Below are 17,131 nucleotides of genomic sequence, written 5' to 3'. Positions count from 1 at the left end.
CCTCCCCCCAGCCCGTAGTTTGCACTGGGACCAATAGAATGACCCAGTCAATGACCAACAACAAGTCGGAACAGCAGCCTTTCCCCCAGCTGGGATTTTTTCTTGCTATCTTGATTGTTTCAGATCCCCTTTTAAATGTTGACTGTCCCCTATTGCCACCTCATGCAAATAGGGTCGTTAAGGTTCCATGTGACTTTTTTAGCTCAGCAAGTAGAGAGGAGGGAGCTGCCATTCACCAGCTGTCTGCAGCCAGATCCCCCACCTGTCCAGCCTACTGCCCCCCGGCCTATGTCACCGATTAAGGCTTCTGGTTTAAGCTCTGGCTGTGGGCAAGGCTGCAGGCGTGGAAAGAGGTGGAGTGGGGGCAGGGGCTGGTGCTGAGCAGGGGGGCCTGGAGGGTCCGCGACATTTTTTAAAACCAAAATGGGGGTCCCCAGGTTGCTAAAGTTTGAGAACTGCTGAACTAAGCCATGCCGCTTCCCAAGATATTAACGGTATCGCTCTGCAAAAAGGAGAAGCGAAGGGTAGGTCCCCTGTCTCTATGCTGCTCCTGGCCACTAAAGCAAACAATATTAATAAGACAAACAGCCTTAGACAGACTGGCATAAGTAGGGAAGAGCATCATTAGCCAAAAGCCGTCACACGTTGGAGAACCAGCGCGGCCGACTAGGAGGGAGGAAAAGGACGCAGTGGGAAGCGGGAGCAACGTTTTCCTGACTGCGGCCCAGGAGGTAGCTCTGTGCTCCGGTTGTTGCTGTTATTGTTTGAAATGCAATGGCACACGTGTGTGTGCACACGCACATGTTAAGCACAGAGCCCTCTCTGCCGCTGGAAGTCAACCCTGGCCTGGAGCTATTTCATTCAGGGGTGGATTCCGCAAGGACACTAGCGAGCTACAGAAATCCTTAAAGAAATCTAAGATCAAAACAGCTCTGTATGTGACTTGCTTGCTGGGGGTCGCTCGCCGGGGCCTGTTTATTTACCAGCCTCCTACAGTGCAAGCTCTTTGGGGCTCGTCCTCTGTTTTGTGGATCGTTTATTACCCTGTCCCTGCTTAGCAGATGAGGACGATCCCAGGCCACGTATCAAACGGCAGGAGCACAACGCATGCAACGTCGGCTAGAAACACCAAGGCAGAGCAACAAGCTCACTGCTACTGTGTGCCGGGCGGAATCATTCCCCATCTTCCTCTACCTCCTGGCTGCAAATTCCCTTCATCAGCGTGAGCATCAAGAAGTCCAGACAGCCGCCTTGCCCACAGCCAGAGCTTAAACCAGAAGCCTTAGTCGGTGGACATAGGCAGGGGGGCAGTAGGATGGACTGGTGGGGATCGGGCTGCAGACAGCTGGTGAATGGACTGGGAGGCAGAGGTGTGGCCTGGGACAGACCTGGGGCTGCTCTAGGACCACCTATGAACGCTGCAGGGGACCGGGTTATCGGGATGTTTGCTGGCTGGCTACAGGGCTGCTGAGAAACAGGAAGGCAAACCGGTGACTAGAAAGACAGCCCTCGACGCGCACGGTGGGGGTTGTGACAAGGACCTGGCTGCTTCCGGTGCACAGCGCGGTGCCAGGACGGGCAAGCAGCCTGCCTTAGCCCTGCCCCGCTGACCGGGAGCCACCCAAGGTAAGTCCACACCCCAACCCTGAGCCCCAAACCCCTGCCCCAACCCTGAGCCCCCCCCAAACCCAGAGCAGCCTTCTGCACCTCAAGTCCCTCATCCCCGGCCCTAGCCCAGAGCCCGCACCCCCAGCCCAGAGCTCATACCCCCCCTGCACCACAACCCTGAACCCTTCATCCCCAGCCCCAGCCCAGGGGCCTCACCCCCTCCTGCACCCCAACCCCCTGTCTCAACCCGCAGTCCCCTCCCGCATTCCAAAACTCTCCTCTCCCACCCTAGCCTGGAGCCCCCTCCTGGACCTCAAATCCCTCATCCCCAGCCCCACCCCAGAACCCGCACCCCCAGCTGGATCCATCACCCCCTCCCACACCCCAACCCCCTGCCCCAGCCCAGTGAAAGTGAGTGAGGGTGGCAGAGAGCGAGCCACCAAGGGAGGGGCATATGGTGAACAGGGGCGGGGCCTCAGGGCAAGGGTGGGGCCTCAGGGCAGGGGCGGGGCTAGGGTGTTCAGTTTTGTGTGACTAGAAAGTTGCAGAGGCTGGAGCATGGAGTGAAGGAGCTGCAGGTGCGGCAGTGAAATGAGCTTGCTCAGAGTAATAGGTCCCTTCGCCCACCCCAGAAGGAGAGCAAAGATGCTGTCAGTATCCAACAGATGGCAGGACGGCCCATCGGTCATAGGGGAACCCAGTTTTTTCATTTGCCATTGAGCGCTGTGGGAGGCCGGCAGAGTTGTAGCAGAGAGAGCTTTGCTGAGCGAGCCGAGAGGCCAGCGTTATCTGCTGAGGCTCTCGGGTTAATGGGCAAGAAGCCCCCTGCCTGACCTGGCCTTGCATTCCCAAGCCCCCTGGTGTCAGACCGCTCTAGATCCCCCCGAAACCTGGCCCCCGCTCCTCCAGTTCCACTCCTCAAGCCGATCACAAGTGAGATCCAAACAGAAGGGCCGAAGGGGTGGGTGGGAGAAAAGCTAGTGGGCTGCAGAGTGAATACACCAGGGCTCATGGTCATTTAAGGGGGATGCCTCCAGAATTCACAGCCGAGTCTGCACAGCGGCAGAAGGCAAGGTGAGCAAAGCCAGGTGAGAGGAGGCTACGTGGCTTAGTATTTAACTGCCTTATCTTTTACCCGCCTGCACCTCTCCACGGTACTGGGATCAGGCCAACTCAGGGCACAAATGCAGGGCAGTGCTTGGGGAGATCTCGGATTGCCGTGTCCACTCCCAGACCAGCCGGCATTTCAACGCCTCGTGCGCTTACGAGATGCGGGAACTCAACTCCAAGGAAATCCACCTTAGCAGCCTCCCTCAGAGACTGCCACAAAGTCAGCTTGCAACATCACCGGCGCTGAGCGCTGCAAAGTGCTGCGTTCCCCTCCCCACCTCCATCCCTGACTCTTCCAGAGACGCTTGCTGCTCAGCCCAGATCCTCACCCCCCTGCCCGTCCCTGGTGCCTGGCCCTGATCTTCACCCCCCTGCCCATCCCCGGTGCCTGACCCCGATCCTCACCCCCACGCCCGTCCCTGGTGCCTGACCCCGATCCTCACCCCCCCGCCCTTCTCCGGTGCCTGACCCCAATCCTCACCCCCACGCCCGTCCCTGGTGCCTGACCCCGATCCTCACCCCCCTGCCCGACCCCGGTGCCTGGCCTCTATCCTCACACCCGTCCCCCAGTGCCTGGCCCTGATCCTCACACTCGTCCCCAGTGCCTGGCCCCGATCCTCATGTCCATGCCTTGTGCCTGGCCCCGATCCTCACCCCTGCGCCCAACCCCGGTGCCTGACCCCGATCCTCACCCCCCTGCCCATCCCCGGTGCTTGGCCCCGATCCTCACCCCCGCGCCCGACCCCGGTGCCTGGCCCCGATCCTCCCCCCCTCGCCCATCCCCGGTGCCTGGCCCTGATCCTCACCCCCGTGCCCATCCCCGGTGCCCAGCCCTGATCCTCACCCCTGTGCCCGTACCTGGCCCTGATCCTCACCCCTGTGCCTGGCCCCGATTTGTGCTTAGATCCATAGGGTCTAGCCACCCACAGCAAATGGTGGGTTACACACAAACGCCTTTTGCCATAGCTTAGTGGCGATGGTGTATGCCCCGGGTTCCCAGCCTCAGGGTCAAGCACAGGAATCCAGCCCGTCCCACGTTATAAAAAGGAAGGGACGTCCATACTAGATGGGAGAAGAATCCCCCTGGTGCGGAAAAGGCAGAGAACCACTGGACAACTGTTCCCAGTTAATGCGCACAAAAGGGGGATCAGGGTCCGATCCTCAGCCGGACTCCACTGATCGGCACACTAGGTGGACTCACACCAGTTGAGGAGTTGAGCTTAGATTCAGGATTTTCCAGGCCAACATACACTCAGCAGATGACTGTCACTTCACCTCTCTGCCCTGTCCGTGTAGACAGTAATAGCAATCCGTGCCCCAAAGAGCCTGCAATGTGGTTACGCAGCACCTAGCCCAACAGGGGGGGCCCTGTCAGTCCTACTCTAATACAAATAAACAACAACAGACAAAGGAGGATCTTCCCATGGTCTTCGATTAACCTCTCCCCAGGCCAACGCTCACATTAGACTGGACCCAAGCTTGTCGCACAGGGCGCAGAGTAACACACCCACCTACAAAAAATAAATGTAGGCAAACCTGCTGGGAAGATTTCATTTTCGGGCAGAACTAAGTTCTGTCAGCAATAAGTTCACATCAATTAAAGGCTAACCATGGCATATAAAATCTAGGCATTATTTCTAAGACATCCTGGATACTTTTTTAGCGTGGCTGTGTGTTTTACACTTCCCCGGGCAATCATCAGCACAATAGGTCCATATATGCATGGTCCACTCTGGGCAAATACACACATACTATATGTGCAATGGTCACTTTGAGGGGACTTGCTCAGGGGAGAAGGGGTGGGGGGGTATTACAGCTGGTCCCCACCTGACCCCCTGCACTAATGTACATCACCGAAGCGCTGTACGAACATGTAACGGTAGTACGCACAACGCTGTGGATACTGCAACAGCGTTAGTCTGTCTCCGGTCAGACATGAGCTTTGTTAAATAAAGACCCCTCTGACCCAGCCTATTTCAGGTCCTACCCTCGCCTTCCGGGGGAGGGGGAGCCAAGGGGCAAGACAGATCATTGGCTGGGTGTTCGGCAAAGCAAACTGTACTCCTACTGCACAACCGTCGATGGCAAATGAAAGAGCGGCCTGAAAAACTGGGATACAAGGTCTCGAGGACCAGAAAGTCGTTAGCAGAAGGTACGTGCAGACGTTCTGGGCTAGCTTCTGGTCTCATTCCTCCTGCGATAAATCCAGAGTGACTCCCATGCAGATCAAAAGCTGGGCCTTAGTTTTTCAGTGATGGAGCTGGGGGAGCAGGTAATGTCCAGTGCGAGGAGACAAACCCGGGTTCCTCCCTTTGCCACCACCACAACCCGAAGGGCTTCAGCCCCACAGGGCCACCTCAGCTGAGAGGCATCTGGTCTCATGGGCCGGAGCAGCCCTTCGCCTTTCAGCAAGGTGGCCAGTTGTGGATGGTAACAGCTCTGAGCCGCTGCCAACTGCAGTGAAATGCAAAGCTGGTGACACTGATGAAATACTTCCTCTGGCAATTCCGCTCTATGGAACCAGCTGGTCCCTAAGTACATGCAGCATAAAAAATTAACTGCAGACGTGTACCCCACTGGCCAGTGTTACAGGGCCCCTCTGTGTGCCCACTCCGCAGACAACAGGATTCTGTTACAGCCCCAGCGACAGATCTTTAGCTCCCGCTTTTAGTCTGGAGATCCCTGGTTCGATCCCCGGTGCGTCAGCCTGTCACTCACACATGTTGGCAAGCAAAGGGTTTTAGAAAATCCCCCTCCTTGACTTACCTTCCCAGACCGGAATTCAAGCACTGAAAGCAAAGCATTTTCCCAGTCAGCAGCCACACCAACAGCTGCTGCAGGAAAAACAAAGCCCCTCGCGTCCCGGCAGGTACTGGGATTGTGAATTCACTTTCAGGATGGGCATGAGGGAAACAAACGCTGTTTAAAATTCTGCGCGTGCAGCCCATTTTCTCCTCTCCCTTTCCCCAGTTGAAGGTCAGCGGCCCTCATTACCAAGCACCCTCTGATAAATTGTCATGCAGTGAAGTAAGTTCTCGTGTTTGTCCAGCCAGGAGTGAGAAAACCCAATTACACCTAATGAAGTGAAACTCAGACAACTGCCAGCAGCAAGGACAAAGGCAGCTTCGGCGGAGGGAACGAGTCCCAGAGCGGTTGGTAAGAACCTCACAACTGGGATACAGCCCTGGAGCTACAGCACCAAGAGGATTTTCCCAGCTGCTTGGTCTAAAGCAGTGGTTCTCAACCAGGGGTCCAGGGCCCCCAAGGGGGGGCCGCCAAGCAGGGCCAGCATTAGACTTGCTGGGGCCCAGGGCAGAAAGCCAAAGCCCCATGGACAACATTCATTAACCTGGGCGGCAACGTGTCCGATCCTTTGGGACTGGTAGAACTTTCTTACACGATGAATAAGATTTCAGTAAGCCTCAGCATATTTGACGTGGGTACCTGGACGGAGGCCTGAGGCTGGATCGCTTTAAGGAAACTGCGTTGTTTGGACTGCTGAGTAACCAGTGAGGTAATAAGGAAGCTGTTTTATGCTGGCTTGGTAAATCTAAGTATTGGAATATCCACCCGCTTTGTGGATTGTCTGCCCCATTCTTTGCAGTTCACCCTAATTGAGTGACCTCAGTTGGCCCCCCGGCAGGGCTGGCTCCAGGGTTTTGGCCGCTCCAAGCAGCCAAAAAAAAAAAAAAAAAAGCCACAATCGTGATCTGCGGCGGCAATTCGGCGGGAGGTCCTTCGCTCCGAGGCGGAGTGAGGGACCGTCCGACGAATTGCCGCCGAATACCTGGACGTGCCGCCCCTCTCTGCCAGCCCCGCCCCCTTGGATCCCAGTCACACGGGAGTATATAGTAAAAGTCATGGACAGGTCATGGGGCCGTGAATTTTTCTTTAAAGCCCGTGACCTGTCCATGACTTTTACTAAAAATACCCGTGACTAAAACGTAGCCTTAACTATGAGCCTTTCATGTCTAGGGGCCTGGGTTCAAACGTGGATCAAGTCACTAGGGAGAATTGGCGATGGTCAAATGCCACAAACATTCTCACTGTGAATATTTGTGGTGAGCGGCATCCCTGCCCAGGGCCGCCCAGAGGATTCAGGGGGCCTGGAGCAAAGCAATTTTGGGGGCCCCTTCCATAAAAAAAAGTTGCAATACTATAGAATACTATAGTCTCGTGGGGGCCCCTCCGGGGCCGGGGGCCTGGGGCAAATTGCCCCCCCCCCGGGCAGCCCTGTCCTTGCCCCTTTGGATTGATCCTTCTCCAGAAGATGAAAACCGCCCAGCCCAGCTCAAAGATGGCAGAGGCACAAGGTGCTCTTCACCTGTGATCCTCAAGCCGAGGATTGTTGACTGAAGTTCAACAAGGCATTTCAGAGAACCATGATCTGCTTACGTTCACTGAATAAACCCGTCCTTCAGATGACAGACCGTGGAGCAGAGCAGGGCAGAATGAAGGCAGGCGTGGCACAGACAGCTTTAGAATCATAGAGTATCAGGGTTGGAAGGGACCTCAGGAGGTCATCTAGTCCAACCCCCTGCTCAAAGCAGGACCAATCCCCAACTAAATCATCCCAGATAGGGCTTTGTCAAGCCTGACCTTAAAAACCTCTAAGGACGGAGATTCCACCACCTCCCTAGGGAACCCATTCCAGTGCTTCACCACCCTCCTAGTGAAATAGTGTTTCCTAATATCCAACCTAGACCTCCCCCACTGCAACTTGAGACCATTGCTCCTTGTTCTGTCAGTAACAGCTCTGCACTGGCCCAGCACTTGCTGACCCAGGACACGCCTTGTGATTCCGTACCGCCCTTTCCATATGAAAGGCAGCCCACTGTACAACATGGAGTGACATCGAACAAGGCAGCAACACCCTCCTATGGATCTAGAGTCATGCGCAGCGCTTGGAGCACGCAGGCTAGCTCGGCGCGCTGCTTGCTTTACCTAGATCTCTGCCAAGGGCGACTGGCACGGCAGCATGGTAAAAATGCCAGGCATGGTAGGGGAGATGAAACAGGAGAGTCACTAGACACCCTTCCCTCTGAACAACCAGGATGGAGGGGAGCAGATACCACACCAGGGTGGAGCTGGCCACAGAAAATCCTGGTGCAGGTCCTGACGCTGCCCACTTGGCGAGGACGGAGAGCTGCAATGTCATATCGGCTGCCTCTTGATGCAATGTCCCAATGCATGCGTTATGATGATGCAACGTCAGAAGGACACTCTGCATGGCTCAGATCAAGCATCTGAGGAAGGGAGACGGGCCATAGCCCTTCCCCACTTCACAGGGGTGTTGCAAGGATGACTATGGTAAGGATCACGAGATGCTCAGGTGCTGCGGTGATGTATGGAGAGAGAGGACTTTCATCCTCTGACAGGCCTGTCAACCCAGCGTGCTGTCTGTCATCTTTTAAGAAGTCTCGGTATTTGTAACCGTCGCCAGCTATTTTCCATAGAAACTCAACCCAGATGTGTATTTGGGAACCCTACAGGAGTTGCCTTTGGAGGTTAGGAGAACTGTATTCTTGGGGGAGTGGGTAGAAATCCCACAGAAACAGGCTGGAATGTAGTCCTGAATGATGGCGACCTGTCAAATGTTAATTTAGGGCAATTCCCTCTGCAGCCACTTCCGGGTCCGGCTGAGTCTTTGGGTTAACGGTAGGGTGACCAGATATCCCGATTTTATAGGGACAGTCCCGATTTTTGGGTCTTTTTCTTATATAGGCTCCTATTACCCCCCAGCTCCGTCCCGATTTTTCACACTTGCTGTCTGGTCACCCTAGTTAACGGCGATCGCTTTAAAAAATAAAGAGTGAGCGGACAGCTCTACAAACACGGCTCCCTGTGTCAGCGTGCAAACTGGGCTCAATCCGCTACTGCCCGGCCCCGGGTGTGGCTGCTTACATGACTGCAAAGTAGGTGCAAAATGCTGCCACCCTGGTTCGGTAGCGGCTTTACTGGCTTTGCACGGGGTAAATGGCTGCGAGGAGGCAGGGCATGGCTGAATTTGGCCCTTCACTCCTGCACAGCCCAGCCTGCTCCAGGAGAGCGAGCTGGATTCCGTGCTGCGCCCGGTGCATCGCCAACAGAACGGCCGGCTCAATTCCTATCGCAGAAGTTTCACTGCGGCTGCGGCGAGCCAGGTGGGTTTGCCAGTCCCAGGTGGCGTTTGCAGCATTAATAGTCAGGAATAGAAAATGCCAATGAGGACGCCCCTTCATGTCACTCCTCGGAGGCTAATCCTCCTTTAAACCAATCATGTTCTCTGTGGGCATCTCAGGCGTGGCATGATCCTGCAGCGCCATATGGGGCATTGCTACCACCCCTTGCTCCCAGCCACCCCCGTGACTTTGCAATGCTGTGCCCAGCCCTCTGAACACAGGGCTCGCTCACCGAGCTCAGGGAGGTGGCAAGGAAGGAAGGAAACCGACATTCCAATCAGCAAAACTGCTTAATGCTCCAGCACGCTTCAAAACTACACAAGCCCTTTTGTTAACCTAGTTCGAAATCCCCGCATGAGACACCAGCCAGGCAGACAGACGCCAGAGGATTGGAGATACTAAGCCGGTCCTTGGGAGAGTTCAGCCTTGGGTAGGTCACGCTGTGTCGATCGGAATAAACCCCAGCACAGATCCCAGCCAGGAAGCGGACCGACCTTATGCCCGGAGAGAGATTTCTCCTTTCTCGCGTCCTGGCAGAGAGGAGAATGAACCAGGCTGGTCCTTTTTGCTCGGGTGCATTATGTAACTGCCGACGGGTTGCGATCAAGCAGAGGTTTTGGCTCACCCACATCCGAGCTGTACTCGGCGTTTTTTAAAGATTAAGTCAGTGGGGGCTGCGTGTGCTGGGCCCCTCTGACAGGCAGGGCCTCTTCAGTCAGGTGTGGAGGTAAGTGGCCCCCCAAGTTAAGTGCCTCAGTTTAGACACCTAAGTTTGAAGACGTCCCCCTTTAGCTAATCTAGGTGCCTTTTAGCTCATGCAGTAGAGACTCATACACTAAACTTCAGAGGTCCCAGGTTCGATCCCGCCCACCGATGACCGGGGTCGGCTGGCGTTATGCTTATAGTCATAGACAGACCAAGGGGGGATTGTTATTCTCCATTTTGCAGATGGGAAACTGAGGCACAGAGAGGCTCAGTGGCATGGCCAAGGTCACAAAGGGAGTCTGTGGCAGAGCAGGGAATTGAACCCAGGTGTCCTGAGTCCCAGCTTGGTGCCTTAACCCAGTGGTTTGCACATCCCTGGGGTCTGCATAGGTCTTCCAGGGGGTACAACAACTCATCTAGAGATTTGCCTAGTTTTACAACAGGCCACATGAAAAGCACTAGCGAGGTCAGTACAAACTAAAATTTCATACAGACACTGACTTGTTTATACTGCTCTATATACGATACACTGAAATGTAAGTACAATACATATATTCCAACTGATTTATTTTATAATTATATAGTAAAAGTGATGAAGTCAGCAATTGTTCAGAAACAGTGTTGCTGTGACGTGTTTGTATTTTTACGTCTGATTTTGTAAGCAAGTCGTAAATGAGGTGAAACTTGGGGGTACGCAAGACAAATCAGACTCCTGACAGGGGTACAGTCATCTGGAAAGATTGAAAGCCACTGCCTTAACCCCTCCTCCCTCCAACAAAAATAGTTGCATAATCTGAAAGTCAGAGCGATGCGACGTTAGCCAGAGCTTTCATGCCTTGAACCATTGCAGCAGTGAGACCCTGCAACCTAAACAGATTTATAAAACTGCTTGGCTTTTGGGAAAAAAAATCCCAGCCGGTCTGACACTCTGATCTGCCTGCAACACTGGTGCTATGTTCACACAGCCTTCCTCTCCATCCCTTCCCCTCTCCTGTGGGCAGCCAAATGGGGTCTCTAACACAATCACACACATAGCAATGATCAAGCTGCAGTAACAACAACACATCTAATTTTCTTCCCCAACAGACTGAGTTCTCCTCTCAGGCTACGGAACTGCATTGACTTCTCCAGAGTGACTCCTGACTTATCCGGGCCCAAGCGTGGGCAGAATCAGGCCATATACTCTGGGCATCCTCATTCAAATACAACACAGAGAAGGACACTGCTAATGCAGAAACCTGACCCAAGAACACTCCACCTGAGAATCCACCCGTGTCGTGCAACGAACAGAGGCATCGGACTTCACTGCTGAAGAATCAGTTTCCAGTCTTTACAAATATTTACACATTTGCGACTCAGCAAGCACCCTAGCTAGAAACGTCCTCCTGTTTTTAAGGGACTCCGTGAAAAGAGACAAGAGTCTTGCTACAGCTTCCTTTGACCTTACGTTCAGGATTTATGGGTTCTCCGTACACCAAGAGCAGCCATGTATTTCCAAGTCAGAATGAGTTTTGATTAGCAACCGATCAAGAAAGAACAAATATAAAGCCTTCCGGTGAGAGCACAGCGTGTACCCGCACCTCTGTAACAATCTGCATGGAGCTGATTCAGATTTAAAGTTGCAAGACACAGGAAATGAAGGCAGGACAGATAAGTTACACAACTAATTACACCAGAAATGAGTTTGGCAGTCACTTTGGCAGGCTGAAAAGAGGGGGAGAGGAAAGAGCAAGTGACAGTGAAAACGCTAAGCTAGGGAGAAACACACCGTCTTCCCTCTGCCATCGGTGGGTCCCTGAAAGGAAATCCTACACCTCTATAGCCACACCTCTCATAGGGGCATATCGGTTAAGACCGTACAGCTCCTGATGTTCCTTTCTGTGCTCCCCCCCAGCTGCAATAACTCGCTCTCACCCCGCACTTTCCAGCTATAGGTCTCAAAGAGCTTTACCAAGCTGACAGCATTACACTGCATGCCCTGTCCGACCCACTGCACCAGTTGCCTCGCTGAGAGCTGGGCATTCAATCTGTCTATTGGCTCCCCAGGGTAGCATGCTATGGGACCTTTTCTCCCCTGCCTCCCTACCAGCTCTTGCGCCCGATCGCCTGCAGAAGTGGAGGGGCGCTTAGCCCCTGGCTCCTGGGATCGCTCGCCGTGCTGCCAGTTTCTGTTTGTCACCGGTACGAATCCGGACACGCTCCACTGAGCTGTAGAACGCATGCTAAATGATCCCATTCATTCAGCCTTCGATTCGCTGGCCAGCCTGGCTCAGAGGAGCAACGGGCTCGGTGCATACGTTGCAACACGCTCGGAACAAAACCGACCGCGTCCCCCCTCCCAGATCCGAGCCCCCCAAACTTTGACCTGATCTGACCTCCGGGGCTGGCGTGTGTCTCCACTGGGACAGAGGTAACCCCGCTTCCCAGAGGAAAACTGCAGCCCAAGAATCCAGAGGGCCCTGGATGACTTAAATCCCCCGGTGTCAAGGAAGCCCCAGTCTCTTCTGCCGAGGATCGGGAGGCAGGACTACTTGGCAAATACCACACAACCGGGTGTCCACAGCGGAGCTGGCAGCGCCATCCTGCCCCAGCTTTGGTGGTTAGTCAAAGTCACCCGTGACACCAGCCAGTGGCCCAATGCCAGTTGCTCCATGAGCCAACCCTGCCCGAACCGGATCTCATGCAGGCCGGTGTAAGTCAGGAGCAACACCACTGAGGCCAGCAGAGCCCTACCCCGTAGAGAGTCAGCGCGCGATCAGGATCGAGGCCTCTAACAGACCTTGACTGTGGGACCCCAGGCGGGACTCCAGGCGAATGCCCCCGCCCCCGGCACAGCGTGCTCCCAGCCGGCTCCCGTCGCTCCGACTCGCCCCTGAGCCTCCGCCGCCGGTTAGGAGCCATGTGCCCAGTTGGGCTCAACCACCCAGAGCCACATGTCCAGCCGGCCCCCGCTTTCTACATGCAAAGCCGGGCTTGGAGGAGGCGTCTTGGAGGGACGTACCCCACCCTGCTCCCCTCTCCCCCCTCCGGAGGCGTGCTTGACGGCTTGCCTAGCAACCGCTTTCTGGGGGCAGGGGCCCGTTTTGCCCCACAGAGCCCATGGGGCTTGGGGCCCAGCTGTCTGACCTCCCCCCACGTGGAGACCATGGGAGCTGGCTGAAGGTAGCCCTGCCCCCAAAGAGGAAGGGGTGTGTGGGCAGGGGGTCCTCGCGTTCCCTGGGAGATGGGCTCTCAGGGCAGGCTGGCTCACCTTAGCCCGGGGCCTTGTGGGTGGCTCCCCACAACAGCCGCCCCCTGCTCTAAGGAGTTTTGAGAGACCGTTATCCGGGGGGAGGGGAGCACACTCATCACACACACGCCCCCCCCATCCCCAGCTGGTACTCACCCCACAGCTGGCTGGTGGGGGTGGGGGGCACAGGCCTGGGTCGAGCCTTGAGACCGGCGGGCACAATCCTCACAGGGCCCAGGTACTCCACGTAGGTGCCCGGGAAGTCGCCCCGCTCCTTGGTGCGCTCGTTGAAGCCGTTCAGCCAGCCCTTGGGGCTTCTCTCGTCCCCCTCCTTGTAGTCGGCAGCGCCCAGCAGTCCTGCCTTGCTGACGGTGACCAGGTCCCCGGGGCACAGCGCCAGGTCCTCCTCCCGGCCCTTCTTATACTCGTAGAGCGCACGGTACTGCAGCCCGTCCGACGAGGCCATGGCGGGAAGCTGGCAGCAAGGGGTCACTCGCACGCCACGTGCTCTCCGCCAGGCCCAGCGGGCATTGGGAGGGGCTGAGAGAGGGCGGTGGGCTGGGATCAGAGGTGGGTTGTGGGGGGCGAAGAGAAGAGGTGGGTAGAGCTGTGCCTAGAATGTCTAACTCTCCCCCCGGGCACCCCCAGAGTCGCGGCTCCGGCTGCCAGCCTCCCACTCCGGGAGCGCGGGGATCAGAGGCAGCCCCGAGGGGTCAAGAGCATGCAGCCATCAGTCCAGCCATCCATAATAATCCCAGTGCCACCCGCTGCCAGCTCTGCGCGCGGGGAGCAGATTGCGGTCGCCCGTCTCTCCCCCAGCTCGGGTGCAATCAAACGTTTCCCGATACGCCCGCCAGCCCAGACGCCCTCCGTCTTCCCGGCCAACGCTGCTCGGGATCCCGCCGTCTCAGCGACCGCCTGCCCGGTCCATCCCTGCGGGAGAGAGAGAGAGACAGAGTATTAATGCTTAAATCATCACGGTGCCCTCTCTCCATAGGCCAGTCATTAATCCGCCTCTCCCTGCGCACAACACCCCTCCAGAGGGCAGCCGAAGCGCCGTGCCAGGATCGGGTTAAACACGCAGAGATGGGGGGGGTTTGAAGGGGAGGGGGGGACATTTCAAAAATCACAACTGCCCGGGGACCACTCAACCCACGTCAAGTCAAAGCGAAGCGAGTCCACGCAGCATCCGGCTCCAGGCCAGGCATTTCGGAGCAAAGCCAGTCAGTCGTTCGTCGCCCCTCTCCTCTGCTGCCCACCACCGCCAGTGTGCACAGCTCTTAAGAGCAGAAACTAGCGAGCCACATGGAGAGACGGCGGCTCCCCGCCCCCCGAACACACACACACACACACACACACACACACGCGCCTAGCCATGCCACGGGCATACCTCTACCGGCGCAGCCTGCGTCCGGCTGCCACAACTCCGCCGTGGGGCCGCAACTCCTGCAAAAGTGCATGCCTCTTACCACTCGGTGCCAGGCGTGTCCCGGCTCCGTCTGCCGCCTGCAGCCGCCCGGGGCTCCCTGCCAGCCGGGGAGAGCAGGGAAAGATGTGCCCGGGAAGCTGCCAAGTCTCCGCCCGCGCCCCCAGCCGCCCCTTCCCGGGGGGAGAGATTCCCAGGCAAGGTCCTTCGTGCAGTGCTCCCGCTCCCCCACCTCAGCCCCCCTTTACACGGCTGCACCGCGTTTGGAGGGTGATGTCAGTAGACATGGCTCCGAGGTAGGTCCCCTCGCTGCTGCGGCAGAAGGGAGCCGGGCGTGGGGCGGGAGAGGGAATGAGCCGCGCAGAGAGAGTGTAAAAGCGAGGCGGGTGTGACAAGCAGGCGGGCACGGCCTGGCTCTGGGTTTGAGGAGGAGCCTTAGACCCCGTTGGAGGGTAAAATAGACAAGGCGGAGGGAGGGGAGGGAAAGCTACAGCGAGGGGAGGAAGGGAGAGGGGAAGGGAGGAGAGAAAAACGACCCCGGGGTGGGAGGGGAGCTGAAGCGAAAGGAGCTGACCCAGAGAGAAGGGTCAGGCACAGGTAGATGGGGCAGGGGAGGGGATTAGCTGGGGATTACCCAAATCCCCTTAGATGAATTGCTTCCCTGGGTCTGCTCTGGGAGCTAATCCCAGCTGGGCCGGGCTGAGCTGCGGGGTCTCCCAGGGGATGGCCACTGCATTTCCTTCTCTCTTATCCCAGGAGTTTTATTGTGGAAATCCTCTCCCCACCACAAACACACACACACACTCGACCCTTTCGGGTCCAAGTCCTGAAAAGAAGCAGGATCTGGTTGTCTCAACCCCCCGGTGGCAGCAACCCCATAAGGCCACCGGGCTCAGAAACAGAGCCGGAGGCGGGGGAACCAACCCACAGCAAGATGGTTGAGTTTAGCCAGGTTCCACCGGGTCACGGTGATTGGAGAGGTGTGGGCAGCCCACGGGCCTGAACTATAGTATGCCATGCAGGGAAAGCTCTGGGGGGGATCTGAAACCCTCCTTCAAACCCGAGATCAGGGCCCCGTCATGCCAGGCACTGTCCACAGACATGGTCAGAGGCAGTCCCCGCCCCTAAGAGCGTACAGTGTGAACAGACGAGACCGACCAAGGGTGGCAGGGGAAACTGAGGCTTGGGGCGAGGACGTGCCTCGTGCGAGGTTTAGGGTCTGCCAAGGACCGGGCTTCAGCCCCAGGCGACGGGGCGTGGGGACAGAGCGCCACCTCCACCCCCTGACTCACCTCGGCGGGCCCCGCAGCCTGCCTGGGTTGGGAGGGAGAGGCGGGAAACCAAAAATTGCAGCATCACTGAGCAGAAAGCTCTCCCCTTGCCATCAGTAAGGGCTGAGTCCGCGAGCAGGCAGCAGCTAGCCAAGGAGACACACCACTGCTCTGCCTTGCTACATCAGCACTTCAGGGAGCAGGGCCAAATGGGAGGCAGAAATCTCGGCTGGGCACATGAGCCTACGCAGATGCAAAAGAGTGGAGTGTGGGAAACACCCCAAGCCTCAGCCATCACTCACTCTGCTTCCTAAGCAACCAATTCACAGCACATGTGAAACAGGCAGGGGAAACCGAGGCAGCGTTGAGCCCTCGTTCACCAGATACCTGGGTCGTACCCCTGTGCCGTGTGTTTATATCAAGGCCCTGATCAGCAAAGTACTTAAATATGCTTAACTTTAAGCACACGCTTAAGTGCAATCAAAGTCAATGGGATCTAGGCATGTTCTGAAATGTGTCCTTCAGGGCTTTGCCGAATTCATGCCCTAATGCACACTGCCTATCAGACCCTACAAATACAGGCAGGAATGCTGACGGGGCCAGTTTCAACATTGCCAACCAGTAGCGAGGGTGGGGAGAGAGGTGGAGAGATTAGCACAGGCTGATCAGAGGCGAAGGGTCAATACTGGAGTCATAAATAATGTAAATACACCAAGACCATGTCCCTCTGCTAAGTAACCCATAAGAAGATAGAGGAACAAGTGCTGCCAACTGCGGTGATTTTATCCCGAGTCTCGTGCTAGTGGACGTTTTCTTAAAGCCCCAGCTCCTGGACTCAGGTGATTGAGAATCTCAGCTCTCGTTTTAAAAAGAGTTTCTAACCTTCTCTCCAGCTGACACAAGAGCTGGACCATGTGACTCCTAATGGCTCTAACACCAGAGACTCAAACATTTATTACTTTAAAACGAAAATCCCATGATTGTTTACGCCAATCCCATGATTTCAGGGGCCTGACTCACCATTTTCAACCACCTGAGGTTGGCAAAACTGGACCAAACCCCCTTCACTTCTACACTGGGTTGTATCTTTCCTGAGCCCCTTGGGGCAGGAAAGGGAGTTGCATAGGGGAGAGGGAAGGAGCAGTGGGGTAGGTATAATTATCCATTGCTCCGGGCACCCTGGGTAACAGGGCCCGAATGCACATTGTCCCGGTTACAGGGCTAGCAGCACTTCTACCCTCCCACCCTGGGTCTCCGGCCTTGTGCCTTTACCTCCCCCTGCAATTCTCCACCCTTAGACCCAATCCTGTGCTACTGCCCCCCATGGATCGACCACGCTTCCCCAGCAGGTCCGGCTGGCCTTGGGACGTGTCGATTCTTCCCTTTGGGGGCTGTGACCAGCGGTGAATCCAGCGACCCAAACCAGCCCACTTAAAGCAATGCAGGAGCACAGCATACCGATCACCCATCCGTCGACCTTACCATCCCTGGGCCCAGACCCTAGGCTGGGCTCTGCATTGTCTCTCCCAGCACCTCTGAGAGTTACGTCTAGGCCCCCCAAAAGCCCTTTGTCTCGTGCAAACAGCGCCACTGACACAGCCGGCATTGCTTGGGCATCCCC

At 56.3% G+C, this 17,131-nt stretch overlaps 1 protein-coding gene across 2 annotated transcripts in view; it reads right to left on the bottom strand.

The window, feature by feature from the left end:
- PIK3R3 (phosphoinositide-3-kinase regulatory subunit 3) overlaps positions 1-14,378 on the bottom strand; it is a 319,548-nt gene extending 305,170 nt beyond the window's left edge. Inside the window, exons 1-2 of one of the 2 annotated variants that reach the window (XM_054038177.1) lie at positions 14,283-14,378; positions 12,970-13,746 (exon numbers count right to left, since the gene is read on the bottom strand). In XM_054038177.1, coding sequence (XP_053894152.1) covers positions 12,970-13,279 — 310 coding nt within the window. In that variant the 5' untranslated portion in view covers positions 13,280-13,746; positions 14,283-14,378. Of the gene's footprint in view, positions 1-12,969; positions 13,747-14,203 lie in introns of both variants that reach the window. The other variant, XM_054038176.1, reaches the window with a different exon arrangement.
- Between the last annotated feature and the right edge of the window lie 2,753 nt (positions 14,379-17,131).

The sequence above is a fragment of the Malaclemys terrapin genome, chromosome 8, assembly GCF_027887155.1.
Source record: "Malaclemys terrapin pileata isolate rMalTer1 chromosome 8, rMalTer1.hap1, whole genome shotgun sequence".
Classification (NCBI taxonomy): domain Eukaryota; kingdom Metazoa; phylum Chordata; order Testudines; family Emydidae; genus Malaclemys; species Malaclemys terrapin.
The sequence above is the reverse complement of the archived record's forward strand: the minus strand, read 5'-3'. Positions and strand labels throughout refer to the sequence as shown.